We start from the raw sequence: 20,216 nt of genomic DNA on the forward strand, positions 1-20,216 counted from the left end.
CCCCACCCCCAGGCCTTCACCATACTATTGTCTGTGTCCATGGGTAATGCATATAGGCACATAAGTTCTTTGGTTAATCTCTCCCTGCCCGCCCCCGCTTCCCTCTGAGATTCATCAGTCTGTTCCATGCTTCTATGTCTCTGGATCTATTTTGTTCATCAGTTAATTTTGTTCATTAGATTCCACATATGAGTGGTGCCTGGTTTTCCCATTTGTCTTTATAGACCTTACATTTTTTTCCTTTAACAACAATTTGGAAACTAGTTAGTAGGTATATCTCCTGCAACACTTTAGTTAGGCCTCAACTTCTGGGGGTTCCTGGATCTGGGAATATTCTTTCTACTATTCTCAGTCCTGCATATTGACAGGTTCAAAGCAAATAAACAAGGACAACAACAGCAAAATAACTTATTCCGTAATGTAAATCAGGGAAGACATGTACTAGTAAATGTGTCTCCTTCACTGTAGTTAGTGGTCATTTAGATGTGGCCTTGATGAGGGCCACTTTTACCTGAGTTTCACCAGTGGCCCTTGTTAGTGGGATTTTAAATGTTGACCCTATGAAGAAATCATCCTATATTTTTAAATGTATCATGCATTGTATAAAGCATAGAACTTGGTTCTGGGGTGTGTGTGTGTGTGTGTGTGTGTGTGTCATGAAGAAATCATCCTATATTTTTGAATGTATCACGTATTGTTTAAAACATGGACCATGGTTCTGGTGTGTGTGTGTGTGTTGAAGTTATTCTTACCATGAATAATAGAGAAAGAAGTGTAAAAACTCAACAGTGTAAGAGCTGGTGTATGAGTGGATGTGTGCACACGTGCCTCTATGTGTTTTACAAGAAAAACTCCTCCCTCTCCAATGCAGACAGCCTTCCACACCCTCTTCCTAAAGTCCTTGGAGCAAAGCTTCCCTGGTGCCAAAACCAGACTAAAATGCTCTCACTTTCTCTGGCACGCTTCTGGAAATTTGGAACAACTCACGCTTTTGGGGTAGGTCATTCAGGATTTCTGCCGTTTCCTGCCCAGAGACAGTTTTCTCATGGAATCAGTAGAACTACCTTTCACTGATAATTTCTTCATACTGTACTAACCTAACTAACAAAAGCTGTCATTATAAATGTTGCATTTCTAAATCTCTGGATTCTACAGGACAAATTCAGGAATCAAGGTACAAAGCAGGAAACAAGGCACAGGCAAAGGGTTTACCCGAAGCCGGTCCAATAAATAAATCTCTTCAATATGTGCTTGATCCACAGGTAGCGTGGCTTGTGGGAGATTAGGCATGAGCAGCCAGAGAACATCAACGTGTCTGCACTATTCTCGGAGTAAATGTGAATGAAGAATATTTTACATAGACTTTTGGGAAGGAGAATTATCTTTATCTGGACTGGTGATCTGCTTCCAGTTGTGACCAGGAATTTAAAAAGGAGTAGGAGGAAGAAGAGGGAAGGGGGAGAGTGGAAAAGGGGCCTTAAACATGACGTTGAAAAAATAACCACTCCTTCAGTACTGCGTGGAGGAAAATACCCCAGGTGTCACTGGTGATGAGATAGCCCTCCCGTATGGGAAGTTCTGTGGCCCTGGCTTTGGCCTTACTTTGCATAACTTGAAGTGTGCTCTCCGGGGTAGGAAAATTTATGGCCCTGCCCTTTGCAAAGCCAGATTCCTTTGTTAGTGTGGGTCCCACTAGGCAAAACAGGCAAATGTCCCAGCTTCTCTAGCTCACAGATTTTCATGGCTATGGATTTGCCTTAATAGGCTTGCCAGTGTATAGGAAATATCACTTGCATTGTAAGTGACATGGACCAACTTCTTTGGGCTTATTTATATGCGCCATCAGTGTGGGGACTGGGCATAATGCCTATGGGCTGGTGCAGTGCTGAGGCTTGATAGACTGGTATATTTGAAAGGCCATGTCTTGTATTCCTATGGTTTCCTGTTTTACTGGTATATTTGTTTAACCAATGAAAGGCCATGTCTTGTATTCCTATGGTTTCCTGTTTAATATGAAGCACAATATTAGACAGGTAAGAGCTGCTGGGTCAACACTAGTTTATGTAGTGATTCAAATGATGTATTAGGTAACTAAAGTTAAAATTTTATTTAGATAGCCCTGGTGGGTGTGGCTCAGTTGATTGAGTATTGTCCCATCCACCAAAAGGTCGCTGGTTCTATATCCAGTCAGGGCACATACCCAGCTTTCAGGTTCAATCCCCAGTTGGGGTGCATTCAGGAGGCAGCTGATTGATGTTTCTCTCTCTCTCTCTCTCTCTCTCTCTCTCTCTCTCTCTCTCTCTCTCCTTCTTTCCCTCCTTACCTTTCCTTTCCCCTCTCTCTAAAATCAATAAAAAATACACTAAAAATTTTATTCTCAGTACCTGTCCCTGGAGATACTGGCTATACATACTAGTGAAAGGTGAGGCACACACTCCAAGTGGAAAATGAAAAATTTTTACAGCCTTCCCTAAATATTTACCACTCTAAATAATTTCAGTTTCCAATTTTTAATAAGATCCAAGCACTTAATCCTTGAAATTACTAGCACTGAAGACATGGTGCGAACATACTCTTATTTAACTTTAACCAAAATGATAATAGAACCAAACAGGACACATATGCTTTCTGTTTATTTAAAGCATACTTTTGATAGTTTCTCAACACCAGGAATTGTTTAATAGTGTCACTTTGAGTCTAAGAGTTTCCGAGAAAAAAAAATTACTTTTTAGGGTAGAAAATCTGAAGCATGGATTTTTATTTATTTGGGCCATCTCTCTTTCTAAAGAAGTATTTTATGGAACCGACTCATAAAGAAATGACTTTAAAGGCAATGGGTAATTTTGAATGATTAGGCCTCATTCTTTTGGGTTGATCTGCTTCGGGGTAGGAAGCAAGGAGAGACTCTCCTGAGGCATTGTGCAGACCTGTGGAGCCTTGTCAAAGCGCTGGAATCTGTCTGGTAATGGCTTTGCACCTTTAGAGAAGGAGCTCAAATTTCTTTGGGGTGAAACATGGGACCTGCAAACGTAAGAGAAAGGCAGGGATAATAAGCCATGAAATAGCTGCGCAGTAGCAGCCAAGAGGGGTTCTCATCACTCTGTCACTCGGGAGTTCAGGAAGAACATAGCACATTGAAAAGAGCAGCAAAGGCAGTAGGCACGGGCAATGCACCAAGCACCATTCACTCCAGAAGTAGACTCTTGAGGTCCTATGTACACTATGTCCAAAAGTTAAAAAAAAAGGATATTAGGAGAAATAAATCATTTTACCAGTTCCAAATTTACTTATTCCAGGAACTAGGCTATTTCATAATAAAAACTTAAATGAAGGCCAAAAATGAAGCAATGGCAGTTCTTTTTAGATGGATTCTAAATTCAGACAATTGGTATATTTTATTCAGGCTTAGTTCTATTTCTGTCTTTAGTCAAGCTATGGAGTTTTAAGATAGATTTTCATAGATGGCAAATTATTTTTAGTTCTTTTAATATTAATAAAAGTATAATACTTCTAAAAGTTTTACTAAATGTCTTCTTTTTTTGTCTAACTAGTTACTAAGGTAACTCTGGCATCAAAATATGTTTGTATAACAAAGATATATTTAGTAATGAAAATTACCACTGATTGATTAGTTTGAGTGGACATACTTTTAAGTAATATTGATTTGCATTAAATTCCCATAAAATTCTCCTCATCAAAGTATACCTGAATTAACCAACCATCATAAATATTTAATAAGTGTGGAAAGCACTTATAGGAGTCAGCAGTACAACTTTCCTGTTTGCTGAATAAGCGTCTACACAGGTCACTTCCCATCATGCATATTTATTTATAATAATGACAGTGGTAATAATCTGTAACTTGGAAGTTAAGAGAACATTTTGAGTATCAAAATTCATTTTACCTATTTACCCCAGACAGCAAGACACTAATTAATATACTTTTGGATGTACATAATAACAAAACAGGACCACTTCTCTCTGCTTCCTTGAACTCACAATGCCAGCTGTCTTATCTCTCACTCTGTTAACCAAATGATGGGCCAAGTTAGTGATCAAAAACTGGGTGTGGTCAATAATATTCAAGTAATTTTTTTTTCTAACACAGACAACTCTGAAGCTTTCCCATTAATGATCCAGGTTGCTGTGCTGAATTATTACTTAACCCCATCAAAAATCCATGGACATTTATGACCCCAAAGTAGATTACCTAATGTGTTAAATAGAGACAAACAGCCAAGACCGGTTTGGCTCGGTGGATAGAGTGTCAGCCTGCGGACTGAAAGGTCCCAGGTTCGATTCCGGTCAAGGGCATGCACCTTGGTTGCGGGCACATCCCCAGTGGGAGGTGTGCAGGAGGCAGCTGGTCGATGTTTCTCTCTCATCGATGTTTCTAACTCTCTATCCCTCTCCCTTCCTCTCTGTAAAAAATCAATGAAAATATATTTTTTTAAAAAAAGACAAACATTTAGGCTTTGAGAACATGAATATTACATAAATAATTGTGATCCGAAAAGCTTATAAGGTATTGCCTTAAAATATGTTTTTTGGTCATTGATATTTTTTATTTTTTTAATTTATCTTTATTGTTGAAACTATTACAAATGTCCAATTCCCCATTGACCCCCTCCATCCCACACCCATCTTCCCCTAAGGCCTTTATTACACTATTGTCTGTGTCCATGGGTTATGCATATAAGCATATAAGTTTTTTGGTTTGATCATTGATATTTTCTCTGTTAAAATGATTGACCAAATTATGGAAAATAAAAGGAGAATCATTTAAAGGCATTAGCCTGGGGCTTGATAAGCAAAGTGTGTGTGAGTGTGTGTGTGTGTGCGCGCGCGCTTATGTGCATGGCTCACTGTATGTTTCTCTCGGCCATCATTGATTTCCTCCTCCTCACTGAACACTTACTGGTTCCTGTCTTCCAGATGACACTGGCTGTCCTAGTAGCCAGTCCGTGTCTCCTGTGAAGACGCCCTCGGATGCTGGAAACAGTCCTGTTGGCTTTCGCCCTGGAAGTGATGAAGACTTTACCAGGAAGAAATGCACAGTTGGAATGGTTGGCGAGGGAAGCATCCAGTCAGCTCGATATAAGAAGGAACCCAAGTCAGGCCTTGTAAAGCCAGGTAAATGCACTTATATTCATCTTGTTATCAGCGTGGTATGACTGCAGTGAATTCACACTTGAAATGAAACACCTGTATGTCAAGACAGGGAACACTAATGCTGTACCCAGAACCCAGAAACCTCTGTTGTCAAAAAGGATGTGGGACAAAGAGTGGAATATTTTCTCCACTAGTTGTTAAAAATTGAGTCATTATGGTGATAGGAGTACATTATAAAGACACAGAAGATGGAGCAACGTTGAAGAAATGTAAACTGGATGATCTAGTAGACATTTAAACTCTATAATTAATCCCAACATAAATTATATTAAGAAGTTACTTGGTACCATTTAAAGTGCCCACAAATTATGAAAATAAGAGGTTATCTTGATGCAGATCTTTAGGGCTGAGCATACTTGCAAACCTAGTTATTTTATTTGCTTTTAAAGATTGAAATATGAATATGATGTTATATGTACCAGTTGTACTGCTTACTAATGCAGATTTTGCAATCAAACATGATACTTTCAAGAGAAACATCACAAGTGTTTATTCAAAGTAATGTCCATCGCTAGCTACACATTTCCGCCATCTTTCAGGTAATTTGTGCATAACGTCCCAGTAGAACTTTTCTTGTTTTGAGGCAAACCATTCAGAGACCCAATTTTCTACTTCTTCATATGTTTTGAATTGCTGCTCAGAAAGTGCGTGTGCCATCGATCGGAACAAGTGGTAATCTGAAGGAGCAAGGTCTGGTGAATACAGCGGGTGGGTTAATACTTCCCAGGCAAGATCTTTTAACGTGTCTTTACCTGGTTTTGAAGTGTGTGATGGTGTGTCATCATGAAGCAAAATTACTTTGCTGTGTCTTCTGGCACATTCTGTTCATGTTATGATCAAAGCATGGTTCAAATTGATTATTGGTTGTCGGTAGCAATGAGTATTAACGGTTTCACCTGGTTTTAGAAGCTCATAATACACCACACCTTCCTGATCCCATCAAATGCAGAGCATTGTCTTCTTTCCGAAGCGATTTGGCCTTGCAGTCGATGTTGATGGTTGACCTGGATCAACCCATGATTTTGTGCATTTTGGGGATTCTCAAAATGAATCCACTTTTCATCGCCAGTCACAATTCGGTGCAAAAAAACTTTATTTTGTGCCGTTGAAACAACATTTTATTGATGACTTTTCGGTTTTCCATTTGTCTCTCTTTCAGTTGATGTGGCACCCATTTTCCTTCCTTTAAAATCTTTGCCATTGCTTGTAAACGATCGGAAATTGTTTGCTGAGCAACATTTAATCTTTCTGCAAGTTGTTGTTGAGTTTGACACACATCTTCATCCTATAATGCTTGTAATTGTTGGTCTTCAAACTTTTTCAGTTGACCTGGACGTTCTTTGCCTTTCACATTGTAATCATCACTTTTAAAGTGTTTAAACCAGCGTTCACAAGTATCTTGAGATGGAGCATGTTCACCATAAGCTTTCCAAAGTATATGATAACTTCCAATAGCACTTTTCTTCCAAATAAAGTAATGAATTAAAACTTCCCGCAAATGCTCTTTTTTTGGCACAAAATTTGACATTTTTAAGTGTAAAGATACCTATGATGTTAACACCTTCAGAAAATTTGGCATATGAAGTTTTGAAGCTTGTTGTCAATACAACAAAATAGCATACATATCAAATCGCATATATATCAACATATGTATAACTCCATCTATTGAAAAAAATCCACATTATTAACTGATACACCAGTTATGTATATGAAAATATACATATTCAAGGATTACAGAATATTAAAAACTATTCAATGAAATAGAGATCATTATTGTATTGGATGAAATACCATGAATATTAGAAAAGGTCAATTTTCAGAATTTGCAATATATAAATAAATGTTTTGTATCTCAGAAATATATACAGTAAGTGAGCAAATATAGTTTCAGTAGAACTGAAGTTTTAACCTTACAGTAAAAGGATATGAGCATTGGCATTGTGAGACAACATCTATATTGCATTATTTTCTTTAACATCCACAGTTATCCTATACATATTTATGAGCCTGAAAAGACAGATTAATAGCCTGCATGAGTCCTCATTCCTTACATTTGTCTTCTAATTTTTGTTTGATGATGACATTACTGTGCAAGGAGCTATAGGCAGCTTTATTTGAATGGAGGCAAAGCTTGGCAGGTGTCCTTTTCCATTGGAAGGTCTGGCATCCTCTTCCATCTCTGTCAACTTTTGTTCTTCCTGAATAATTGATGTGCACAGCATATCTTAATGGATTATTCTTCATCTTGCGTCAACCAAAGAGAACGTCATTTAATCTCAGGACAAAACTTAAACTGTGTGAAAAAGAAGTCCCCTCTTTCCTAGGCTCCTGATAAATGTTAGTCATGATGAATTTGTTAATAATCTATTGCTTTTGAATCATATAAAAAAGAAAAGGAATGATACGCAGTGGGGAAGACAGCATATGAAAAAGAAAGATGGATATGGTAAAAAGAGTGTTGGATGTCCTCAATACTTAGGACAGAGGCAGTGAGGTAAAGAATGTCATGTTAATTATAGACAAGAAATAAAACCATTACTTTGTATACTGTGTGGGAGGAAAAATAATTTTTCTTCTACTCTTCTAAGTGCTTCTGGCTGGTCTAATAATAAAATTGACATGAGACAGATTAACACAGTAGTTCTCAACCTTCCTAATGCCGCGACCCTTTAATACAGTTCCTCATGTTGTGGTGACCCCCAACCATAAAATTATTTCGTTGCTACTTCATAACTGTAATTTTGCTACTGTTATGAATCGTAATGTAAATATCTGAGATGCAGGATGTATTTAGGCGACCCCTGTGAAAGGGTTGTTCGACCCCCAAAGGGGTCGCGACCCACCGGTTGAGAACCGCTGCCTTACCAGGCCACCCAGAAACAATGGGGCACAGATGGGAGTCTAACAACCAGACTTTGCAGCTTTCTCCCTGTCTGCCACACTTAGTTTATATTATACTAAGGTGATAGCTTCCTGAAAAAGCAGGTTCTTCCATCCAAATTCCTTTAGGCAGGTGAGAGGGTGGGGAAGTCAAAGGCTCTTCTTGACTCTTTTGGTTCTGAAAAATAACCAGCTTAAACTAATTTCCCCAAAAGGCATATTTTGGGTGGCAAAACTCGGCTTCCCCTCAGGACCCAAGGACAAGACCTGCCTCCCTCCCTCCTCCAGCTCAGTTGTCCTCTTAATATTGAGATATAATTCACATCCACACCTTTGAAGTGCACAACTCAGTGGGTTTTAAAACGTTGTGCAACATCACCACTAATTCCTGAACATTTTTATCACCCCCAAAAGAAACCCCGTGCCCACGAGCAGTCACTTGCACACTCCCTTTCCCCCCGCCCCTGGCAACGCCTTACCTAGTCTCTGTCTCTATGGGTCTGCCTGCTCTGGGCAGCGCATGTAAATGGAGTCATGCAATATGCGGCCTTTGGTGTTTGGCTTCTTTCGTTTAGCATAATGTTTTCAAGGTTCATCAATATTGCACGGATTCGGATCAATAACATTCTATTATGTTGATAAGCCACATTATTAAATAGACTTTTTTTAAGGAAATTTCGGTTTATAGAAAATTGAGTGGAGAATACAGAGTCCCCAGGTACCCTCTCACCAGTACTACCTCCAGCTTCCCCGGTTACTAATCTCCTGCCTTGGTGTTGTGATATACGCATCTTGTTTCTCCATTCACAGTGGATGGACATTTGGGTTGTTTCTGCTTTTTGTCTATTAGGAATAATGTGTTATGAACATTCAGGTACGGGTTTTTGTATGGACATGAATTTATTTCTCTTGGATATATAGCTAGGGGTAAAATTGTTGACACATGTGGTAACTTTATGTTTAACTCTTTGAGAAACTGCCAAACTGTTTTTCCAAAATGGCTGTGCCATTTTACATCCCCACCAGCAATGTGTGGGGGCTCTGATTTCTTCACATTCATCCTTGTTAACAATTGTTATTGCTTACCTTTTTTTTTATCATAGCCATTCTAGTGAGTGTGAATTGGTATTTCATTATGCTTTTAAATTTACATCTCTGTCATGGATAAATGATGATGAGTGTCTTTTCATAACACATGGGATTTAAGTTTAAAAGTAGACGCTCTGTCATCCTCTTTGAGTTCTCCTAGTACACAGGGTCAGTATATATTGGGGGATCGATCCACATTTGTTGACCTCAAATGCAGCAAAGGTGGCCTCTGGGATTGAGAAGATAAAATGATGCTGGAATGAATGTCAGCCTCATGGATTGCAAAGAAAAGGTAGATTTCATTGTGAAAGTAACGTAGGATTGGAATGCAACCTGATATTATTTCGTTTTTGCTATCCACCCCAAATTATCTCCCCAAATATCCACCACTCATTCTAAGATGGATATGGTAAAAAGAGTGTTGGATGTCCTCAATACTTAGGACAGAGGCAGTGAGGTAAAGAATGTCATGTTAATTATAGACAAGAAATAAAACCATTACTTTGTATACTGTGTGGGAGGAAAAATAATTTTTCTTCTACTCTTCTAAGTGCTTCTGGCTGGTCTAATAATAAAATTGACATGAGACAGATTAACACAGTAGTTCTCAACCTTCCTAATGCCGCGACCCTTTAATACAGTTCCTCATGTTGTGGTGACCCCCAACCATAAAATTATTTCGTTGCTACTTCATAACTGTAATTTTGCTACTGTAAACAATATGTAATTATATATGTGTTTTCCGATGGTCTTAGGCGACCCCTGTGAAAGGGTCGTTTGACCCCCAAAGGGGTTTCGTCCCACAGGTTGAGAACCACTGGATTAACAGGAGAAAATAACCAATCGTATTACAAATGTACAAACGGGGGTTCCCTAAGAATATGGGACTCCTGGACAAATCAGGCAGTTGAGGCTTTTATGCACTTCTGGACAAAGAAGAGGGCTTCAAAGGGGAAGTAAGCAATTCACAGGTGTATGAAAAAGAGCAAATATTTGTTAAACAAATTCTTGCCAGGCCACCCAGAAACAATGGGGCACAGATGGGAGTCTAACAACCAGACTTTGCAGCTTTCTCCCTGTCTGCCACACTTAGTTTATATTGTACTAAGGTGATAGCTTCCTGAAAAAGCAGATTTTTTCCATCCAAATTCCTTTAGGCAGGTGAGGCGGGGGGAAGTCAAAGGCTCTTCTTGACTCTTTTGGTTCTGAAAAATAACCAGCTTAAACTAATTTCCCCAAAAGGCATATTTTGGGTGGCAAAACTCGGCTTCCCCTCAGGACCCAAGGACAAGACCTGCCTCCCTCCCTCCTCCAGCTCAGTTGTCCTCTTAATATTGAGATATAATTCACATCCACACCTTTGAAGTGCACAACTCAGTGGGTTTTAAAACGTTGTGCAACATCACCACTAATTCCTGAACATTTTTATCACCCCCAAAAGAAACCCTGTGCCCACGAGCAGTCACTTGCACACTCCCTTTCCCCCCGCCCCTGGCAACGCCTTAACTAGTCTCTGTCTCTATGGGTCAGCCTGCTCTGGGCAGCGCATGTAAATGGAGTCATGCAATATGCAGCCTTTGGTGTTTGGCTTCTTTCGTTTAGCATAATGTTTTCAAGGTTCATCAATATTGCACGGATTCGGATCAATAACATTCTATTATGTTGATAAGCCACATTATTAAATAGACTTTTTTTAAGGAAATTTCGGTTTATAGAAAATTGAGTGGAGAATACAGAGTCCCCAGGTACCCTCTCACCAGTACTACCTCCAGCTTCCCCGGTTACTAATCTCCTGCCTTGGTGTTGTGATATACGAATCTTGTTTCTCCATTCACAGTGGATGGACATTTGGGTTGTGTCTGCTTTTTGTCTATTAGGAATAATGTGTTATGAACATTCAGGTACGGGTTTTTGTATGGACATGAATTTATTTCTCTTGGATATATAGCTAGGAGTAAAATTGTTGACAAGTATGGTAACTTTATGTTTAACTCTTTGAGGAACTAACTGCCAAACTGTTTTTCCAAAATGGTTGTGCCATTTTACATCCCCACCAGCAATGTATGGGGGCTCTGATTTCTCCACATCCGTCCTAGTTAACAATTGTTATTGCTTACCTTTTTTTATGACAGCCATTCTAGTGAGTGTGAATTGGTATTTAATTATGCTTTTAAATTTACATTTCCCTGATGGATAATGATGATGAGTGTCTTTTCATAACACATGGGATGTAAGTTTAAGAGTAGGAGCCCTGTCATCCTCTTTGAGTTCTCCTAGTACACAGGGTCGGTATATATTGGGGGCTTGGTCAACATTTGTTGACCTCAAATGCAGCAAAGGTGGCCTCTGGGATTGAGAAGATAAAATGATGCTGGAATGAATGTCAGCCTCATGGATTGCAAAGAAAAGGTAGATTTCATTGTGAAAGTAACGTAGGATTGGAATGCAACCTGATATTATTTCGTTTTTGCTATCCACCCCAAATTATCTCCCCAAATATCCACCACTCATTCTAAAATCATTTTACAGTGGTAACAGTACAAGGAAACAGTGAAACACAAGACAAGAGTGGTGCAAAAAGAACAAACTAAGTTTAAAATAGGAGTTAAAATTTCCATTGACCTTCCTTGTTTTAATAATCATAATAAAGAATAATCATGTTAACATAAGACTTAAAACTCTACGTGTGCACACAAAATTCACACCTAGCAAGTTCCTGATCCTGCAGAAGGTAACTCACTTGGTAAGTAAGGATCAGCCACTTGTCTTGCTGAGAATGGTTAAGGCCTTAGGTCTTTTTTTTTTTTAATATATTTTATTGATTTTTTACAGAGAGAGGAAGGGAGAGAGATAGAGAGCTAGAAACATCGATGAGAGAGAAACATCGATCAGCTGCCTCCCGCACACCTCCTACTGGGGATGTGCCCGCAACCCAGATACATGCCCTTGAGAAGGGGGTGCACGCTGTGTGCGAGGAGTCCTGTTTACTGTGGGGGGAGCATCGGGAAGATTGGCAACCATGGCCTCAGTGTCAGCCTGCTCTTAGGGAGCTTATGACCTTAGGGAGAATACTGTGTCATACGCCGGGCCTGCAGCACAGAGCAGAAGGAAAGGAGTGAAGGGTGAAGGTATTCCAGCTGGGAACTTGTGGGAGACTCGGGGCTGGAACATTCCTCGGCCCAGGTGCTCCTCCTATATTTAGTTTGCAGTTTTACTGAAGAGATTTTTTTTACTTAGAAAGGAAAGGCCTTAGTTGGGTTACCACTAGTACATCAAGTGGCATTCCTAGGCCTCTGTTTATGTTGATCTACTGCTCAGGGAGCACTATATCTTACCCTGGAAGAAAAAGACTCAGTGCCAATGTTTTACAAATACAAGCCCTGAATCCTTTCTCCAGAGGAGCAAAGGAAGTGACGCAAGTAAACGAATAATCAGAAAATGTGTACCCGGCTGGCGTGGCTCAGTGGTTAAGCATTGACCTATGAACCAGGAGGTCACGGTTCGATTCCTGTGTCAACTGCTTCTAACTTCATTACTCATAGGTATACCTATCACCTAAACAGGTAAAAACCTTGTGCAAATATATTTTTTATTTGCATTTAACCAAGCTCAGAGGTTAAAACTTACTCTTTAGTTGCCTAAAATGCCTAAGGATCCCTGAAAACATTGTTCGAGCATTTGAATGGGACCAGCGGGGGGAGAGGGAGCATGCAGGAGGCAGCTGATCAATGATTCTATATCATCGATGTTTTTTGCTCTCTCTTTCCCTCTCCCTTCCCCTCTGAAATCAAGAAAAAAAAGAAAATGTGAAAGGAAAAAAAACCAGCACCTGCAATTAAGAGGACAGGTAAAGAGCAAATAGTTGGGGCCACTTTGATTGTAAAGAAATCCACATTTAGAAACTGAAACATTGAGATCTGCATTTGAAAGATGCCACCCCACTGTATTTTATCAGCATTCAAACCACGTTAGTATTCCCTTATCATCAGATGGCACCCAGGCCACTGAAATTGGAAACCTGGCCAGATGAACTATAATAACTTGGCGACAATAACAGAGGATTGGTTCCTTTAAAAAAGCTATTTCCCACATTTGGGGGCATTTGCTAGGAAACTCAGAAGGGCACCAAGTAGGTTAGGGACTGATCAACACTGCTTCCCTTAGGAGAGAGACGTCCTTTCACACACAGCCCACAGCCTGCAGACGTCCCTGCGCTTATCACCAGCATCGCTTTCACTTCAAAGAGAGTTCTGTGAAATGAGAGCCGGACAGCTTACCTGGGGAGGCCATTCTTATAATAACTTGCGCTGCCTAGAGGGCCCCTTTGGTCATTACCAACGAGCTGATAATGCTGACTGTACCTGATGCAGAAGGAAAGGGGAAATAGGTACAGGCCGCCAGGAAGGGCTCAGGAAGGTGAGCTGCGAAGCCAGCCCCTTCCCAACAGGGCGCGGTGGCACACGCAGCGTGGGAGCCCTGCCCGCCTCCAGGCACGACTCCTGGAACTTCTTAGAGGCAGCGAGCCTTCTGTTATTCTGGCTTCTATCAGTGCCTGTGCGGATTTCATGGAAAATTGCCACCAAAGGGCAAAAGAAAACATCCCTACAGTCCAATTGGATCGTGGCTTGATGTGTTCCTTTTACCTACAAGTCAGTGTAGCAGAGGTTGACGTGGACTCTCCAGAGCTTAGAAGGGTGCCTGTCGTACAGGAGGCGTCCAATACATCCTTCACCGAGAAGGGGGCGCACACTTTGTGTGAGGAGTCCTATTTACTGTGGGGGGAGCATCGGGAAGATGTGGCAATGATGGCCTCAGTGTCAGCCTGCTCTTAGGGAGCTTATGACCTTAGGGAGAATACTGTGTCATACGCCGGGCCTGCAGCACAGAGCAGAAGGAAAGGAGTGAAGGGTGAAGGTATTCCAGCTGGGAACTTGTGGGAGACTCGGGGCTGGAACATTCCTCGGCCCAGGTGCTCCTCCTATATTTAGTTTGCAGTTTTACTGAAGAGATTTTTATTTTACTCAGAAAGGAAAGGCCTTAGTTGGGTTACCGCTAGTACATCAAGTGGCATTCCTGGGCCTCCGTTTATGTTGATCTACTCCTCAGGGAGCACTATATCTTACTCTGGAAGAAAAAGACTCAGTGCCAATGTTTTACAAATACAAGCCCTGAATCCTTTCTCCAGAGCAAAGGAAACAGAATAATCAGAAAATGTGTGCCTGGCTGGCGTGGCTCAGTGGTTGAGCATTGACCTATGAACCAGGAGATCATGGTTTGATTCCTGGTCAGGGCATGTGCCTGGGTTGCAGACTCAATCCCCGGGATCTCCTTTACTAGGATTTATGAATCCTAGTTTAATGACCCTTGCCTCTCAGAGGCAGAGCCTGACACACCACTTTCGTCAACTGCTTCTAACTTTATTACACATAGGTATACCTATCACCTAAGCAGGTAAGGACCTTGTGCAAATATATTTTTTATTTGCATTTAATCAAGCTCAGAGGTTAAAACTTACTTTTTAGTTGCCTAAAATGCCTAAGGCGATCCCTGAAAACATTGTTCGAGCATTTGAATGGGACCCAGTTCTGCACAGTAAGCTCTTTTTGTATTTAGAAAAATCTGCACCTTGGCCTATAGTTCTCTGAACTTTCAGCAGAATAAACCTGTCAGTCACATACATAGGAAGAGAGGAAATCCTGGAAATGAGGCCCCTGGATGACTCCCACATTTGTAAAGCACAGAGACATAATCTGTTAACCACAAGAAGACAGAGTTCTCGGTTTAAAATGTCCCCCCTCCTCCCTGGCCCCAAGTGGCCGTCTCTCCTCAGCCCAAACCGATCTTGGTACACGCTCTACTTTTTAAAAATAAACCGTCTCATTAGAACCAATACCATTTTATTAAAATAGCAAGCAATTAGTGTCTCTTAGACAGATGCTCATGGCCCGTGAACAATAAAGAACAGGAGCCCATTTAATTTTAGGTTGGTTGTTCTAGATCCTGGCACAAACTGCTGTGCACCTCAGAAAGGAGTTATTGAAATGCCCCTTTGGTCATTACCAACGAGCTGATAATGCTGACTGTACCTGATGCAGAAGGAAAAGGGAAATAGGTACAGGCCGCCAGGAAGGGCTCAGGAAGGTGAGCTGCGAAGCCAGCCCCTTCCCAACAGGGCGCGGTGGCACACGCAGCGTGGGAGCCCTGCCCGCCTCCAGGCACGACTCCTGGAACTTCTTAGAGGCAGCGAGCCTTCTGTTATTCTGGCTTCTATCAGTGCCTGTGTGGATTTCATGGAAAATTGCCACCAAAGGGCAAAAGAAAACATCCCTACAGTCCAGTTGGATCGTGGCTTGATGTGTTCCTTTTACCTACAAGTCAGTGTAGCAGAGGTTGACGTGGACTCTCCAGAGCTTAGAAGGGTGCCTGTCGTACAGGAGGCGTCCAATACATCCTTCACCGAGAAGGGGGCGCACACTTTGTGTGAGGAGTCCTATTTACTGTGGGGGGAGCATCGGGAAGATGTGGCAATGATGGCCTCAGTGTCAGCCTGCTCTTAGGGAGCTTATGACCTCAGGGAGAATACTGTGTCATACGCCGGGCCTCCAGTGCAGAGCAGAAGGAAAGGAGTGAAGGGTGAGGTATTCCAGCTGGGAACTTGTGGGAGACTCGGGGCTGGAACATTCCTCGGCCCAGGTGCTCCTCCTATATTTAGTTTGCAGTTTTACTGAAGAGATTTTTATTTTACTCAGAAAGGAAAGGCCTTAGTTGGGTTACCGCTAGTACATCAAGTGGCATTCCTGGGCCTCCGTTTATGTTGATCTACTCCTCAGGGAGCACTATATCTTACTCTGGAAGAAAAAGACTCAGTGCCAATGTTTTACAAATACAAGCCCTGAATCCTTTCTCCAGAGCAAAGGAAACAGAATAATCAGAAAATGTGTGCCTGGCTGGCGTGGCTCAGTGGTTGAGCATTGACCTATGAACCAGGAGATCATGGTTTGATTCCTGGTCAGGGCATGTGCCTGGGTTGCAGACTCAATCCCCGGTGCGGGGGCGGAGATGGGGGGAGAGGGAGCATGCAGGAGGCAGCTGATCAATGATTCTATATCATCGATGTTTTTCGCTCTTTCTTTCCCTCCCCCTTCCCCTCTGAAATAAAGAAAAAAAAGAAAATGTGAAAGGAAAAAAACCCAGCACCTGCAATTAAGAGGATAGGTAAAGAGCAAATAGTTGGGGCCACTTTGATTATAAAGAAATCCACATTTAGAGACTGAAACATTGAGATCTGCATTTGAAAGATGCCACCCCACCATATTTTATCAGCATTCAAACCACGTTAGTATTCCCTTATCATCAGATGGCACCCAGGCCACTGAAATTGGAAACCTGGCCAGATGAACCATAATAACTTCGCAACAATAACAGAGGATTGGTTCCTTTAAAAAAGCTATTTCCCACATTTGGGGGCATTTGCTAGGAAACTCAGAAGGGCACCAAGTAGGTTAGGGACTGATCAACACTGCTTCCCTTAGGAGAGAGACGTCCTTTCACACACAGCCCACAGCCTGCAGACGTCCCTGCGCTTATCACCAGCATCGCTTTCACTTCAAAGAGAGTTCTGTGAAATGAGAGCCGGACAGCTTACCTGGGGAGGCCATTCTTATAATAACTTGCGCTGCCTAGAGGAGAGCTGGGAGCTGAGCGTTAACAGGGCTTCTCCCCAAGTTACCTAACTTGTCCTACCCTGGGGGTGTGGGGGAGGGGAGAAGGGAGTGCTTTCTAACTACCAGATTCTCAAGTCCAGCATGCTAGGTTCAAATCGAGTGTGCGCTTCAGCTACTAGTTTTGGTCTTGAAACTTAATGGTTAGCATCTGTACAATGGGTTGTTGTGAAGATTAAATAGACGATTGAATGTAAAGTGCCCGGTGTTGGACCTGGCATAAGTAGTTTCTCAGTAATAATGGTCATGTGGAGCTCTTAAAATAGATAGGTCACAAATGCAATGCACTTTATTTCCAAGGAAACCCTTAAAACTCTCTTATATAGAACTTAATGTTTATTTGAAACAAAAGTCTAGCATGTCGTGTTATTCCCGTTTACGTAAATCTGGAGGAATGTTTGCTATAGGACACTGACAAGAGTACAATTTGACAGCTGGTACATTGCCAATGAGGAAAGAGATGGGAAAATATGAAAGAGCAGACAAAAGGCCACTAAAAAGCATTTAAATGTTTAAATGCTTTATGGCACTTAGTGCAGTAATTAATGTTCTAGAAACAGACTGAGTCATTGCAGTGGTGGAATTGGCAGAAAACGATGTGTTTGGGGGCAGAAAAAGGTCTTAAGAGAAATATTTTCATAGAGTAGAAAAAACTAGACTTTTAGTGCCAAAAAGAGAAGATTTTGGTTATATGGAAACTTTCAGCACTCTTGGCAAGGCGTTATTTTTCTAATAGCTTATAGTTACAATCAAAGGGGTTGCAGCATCTCGGCCCAGCCTCAAGTAACGACTGCCACCTATTCTGGAGACCTATGAAAATATCTGGGAGGACATGCAATTGTGGGCTTGGATAACACTGAAATTTGGATTTAAAACATTTTTAGCTAATATTTATTGAGCACTGACTGTTCCAGGCTAAAATCTGAGCACTCTACTCATTTTACCTTAATGTCAGTGCTAAAAAGGGAAATCATTATCGCCTATTCTACAAATGAGGAAAAGGAGGCACAGAGAGGTTAAGTAACTCACCCAAGGTCACACAGCTTGTAAATGGATTTTAAACAGAATAAGTTTGCTCCTAACTCCTAACCACTGCACTGATTGTAAGAACTGCTTTCAAAGGATTGATTTTAATTGCAGTAGAGGAGTGTGATAATCAAAAAAGATGTGTTGATTTAAGACAGAAATTATTTTTCTCTAATGTTTGTATAGCCCTAAAAAAAAGTCTTATTAATTTTTATAAATTCGCTGATACAGTCTATATGTAGATTCTGCTGGCTGTTGCTGATAACAAAATCAATGAACATTAGTGTAACTTCAATGAAATACAGGAAGTTGAACACATAAGACCGTTTGGATGCAGATTAGTACAATAAACCATGAGGATGTGAACATCAAAGAAATGTTAAGGTCTTCAGTGTTTTCCACATAATTGTGAACTGGTCCTCGCTCTACTTGTCAAAATGTTTATGTGCTGCTGGCCTATCGCGTAAACAAAGATCCTTAGACCTTCTCAGCTTAAACAAGAGCTTTGCATTGATACTGAAATGGACCTCTGGAACTTTCTTTCACTCTGAATATAGCAGAGACTGTTCTGTGGTGGACGATTATAACATCTGTCTCTTCTTCCCAGAGCAGTAAAACCAAGCTGAACTGTGATGAGTGGACGTCGTGTTTATGTTTATGGCGGGGTTACATATTTACTCTCATGCCTTTCTCCCATCTGTGCTTTTGATGATGCCCCCGGTCAATGTAATGCTGCCAAATGGTCCGCTAGTGGTTTTTCCCTCAGAATTCGTCAGTTATAATCCTCTTCTCCCCAAAGGTGCCTGCCATCCAAATCCTGGCTCACTAGGATTTATTGCATGTACAATGTTCTAGCCACTGATTTGGGCGCCGGCCAAGCGCTTACTACGTGCAGTAACGTGTAGAGAACGAAGCACTATAGCCTGTCACACAGAGCAGACACTCCAGCAGACCACACACCCACTGCTGGCAAGAGAAATAAAGCTGGAAACTTCTTTCACACACAGACTCACAAACCCAGAGCTGTAAATCATGCAGATATCTGATCTTGTTCCTTAGTGAGGAGGAGAGTTTATTGAAGAGGCCGTCTGCATGTAAAGGCAGAGGCCTAGTTAAGGAGATCCAACAAGGGATGGTGAAATGCCCGGCAACAGCTTGGAGCCATTCCACATCATTCAGGGGCGGGAGGAGGGCTGAGGTACCCAGAACCTGGCAGAGAGAACTCCCAGGCCGTATGTGTGAGCAAACCGTGCCCTTTCCCTGACAGGTAAGGAGCCAGAAGGATAATTACCCCGATCCCTCAGTCTTCATCGGTGTAATTTGTTGTGCGGCATTTTGGTGTACTGTAGGGTTATTGACAAAAAGTGATGTGTTGAAAAATACAATATCTTCATTTGGGAAAGTCAGTGAGTTCAAGTCTTCCACCAGCTAAGCCTGTACCTGATAGCAGCCAAGGTGCGGCAGTAAGCTACGTGGATGCAAATTGTGGTTAAGTGCGGTCACGCTCAGGAACCTGGCGACAGTGGCCTTATGTTCTAAGATGCAGAGTCTAGAATGTTTGTGGCATTGCAGGAAGGAGCTCGCCATGTAAGAGTCTAAGGAAGACTTTCTATTTCTAAAGGAAATATAAACCTCTTACTTCGCCACATATAAGATTTCTGCTAAAGCTAGGTTTGAATCCCAGCTGTACATTGACTGGCTGGCATTCATTCATTCAACAAATATGTATTAAGCAGTCACTCTGTGCTGACACCATTGTCCCAGGCGTTAATATATCCCAAGAAACCAGAAACACCAATCAGAAAGGATATATGCACCCCTATGTTCATAGCAGCACAATTCACCATAGCTAAGATCTGGAAACAGCCTAAGTGCCCATCAGTAGATGAATGGATTAGAAAACTGTGGTACATCTACACGATGGAATACTATGCTGCTGTAAAAAAGAAGGAACTCTTACAATTTGCAACGGCATGGATGGAGCTGGAGAGCATTATGCTAAGTGAAATAAGCCAGTCAATGAAGGAAAAATACCACATGATCTCACTCATTCATGGATAATAAAGACCATTACAAACTTTTGAACAATAATAGATACAGAGGCAGAGCTGCCTCAAACTGATTGTCAAACTGCAGCGGGAAGGCCAGAGAGGGTTGGGGGGCAGAAGGGAGGGGAGTAAGAGATCAACCGAAGGACTTGTATGCATGCATATAAGCATAACTAATGGACATAAGACACTGGGGGGTAAGGGAGGGCAGGGGATTGTCAAGGGCGGGGAAAAAAAGGACACATATGTAATACCCTTTGTAATACTTATAATATTTTTTT

At 41.4% G+C, this 20,216-nt stretch overlaps 1 protein-coding gene and 1 long non-coding RNA gene across 4 annotated transcripts in view; both read left to right on the forward strand.

Moving 5' to 3' along the window:
* SYBU (syntabulin (syntaxin-interacting)) overlaps positions 1-20,216 on the forward strand; it is an 87,068-nt gene that overhangs the window by 19,577 nt on the left and 47,275 nt on the right. For 2 of the 3 annotated variants that reach the window (XM_005869054.2, XM_014541979.1), the window contains exon 3: positions 4,935-5,132. In XM_005869054.2, coding sequence (XP_005869116.1) covers positions 5,063-5,132 — 70 coding nt within the window. In that variant the 5' untranslated portion in view covers positions 4,935-5,062. Of the gene's footprint in view, positions 1-4,934; positions 5,133-20,216 lie in introns of those variants that run through there. The other variant, XM_014541980.1, reaches the window with a different exon arrangement.
* On the forward strand, positions 16,311-18,260 carry LOC106726577. Its single transcript, XR_001362640.1, has 2 exons — positions 16,311-16,355; positions 18,119-18,260. It is a non-coding gene; the product is annotated as an uncharacterized LOC106726577 (long non-coding RNA).

The sequence above is a fragment of the Myotis brandtii genome, unplaced genomic scaffold (genome assembly GCF_000412655.1).
Source record: "Myotis brandtii unplaced genomic scaffold, ASM41265v1 scaffold285, whole genome shotgun sequence".
NCBI classification, from domain to species: Eukaryota; Metazoa; Chordata; class Mammalia; order Chiroptera; family Vespertilionidae; genus Myotis; species Myotis brandtii.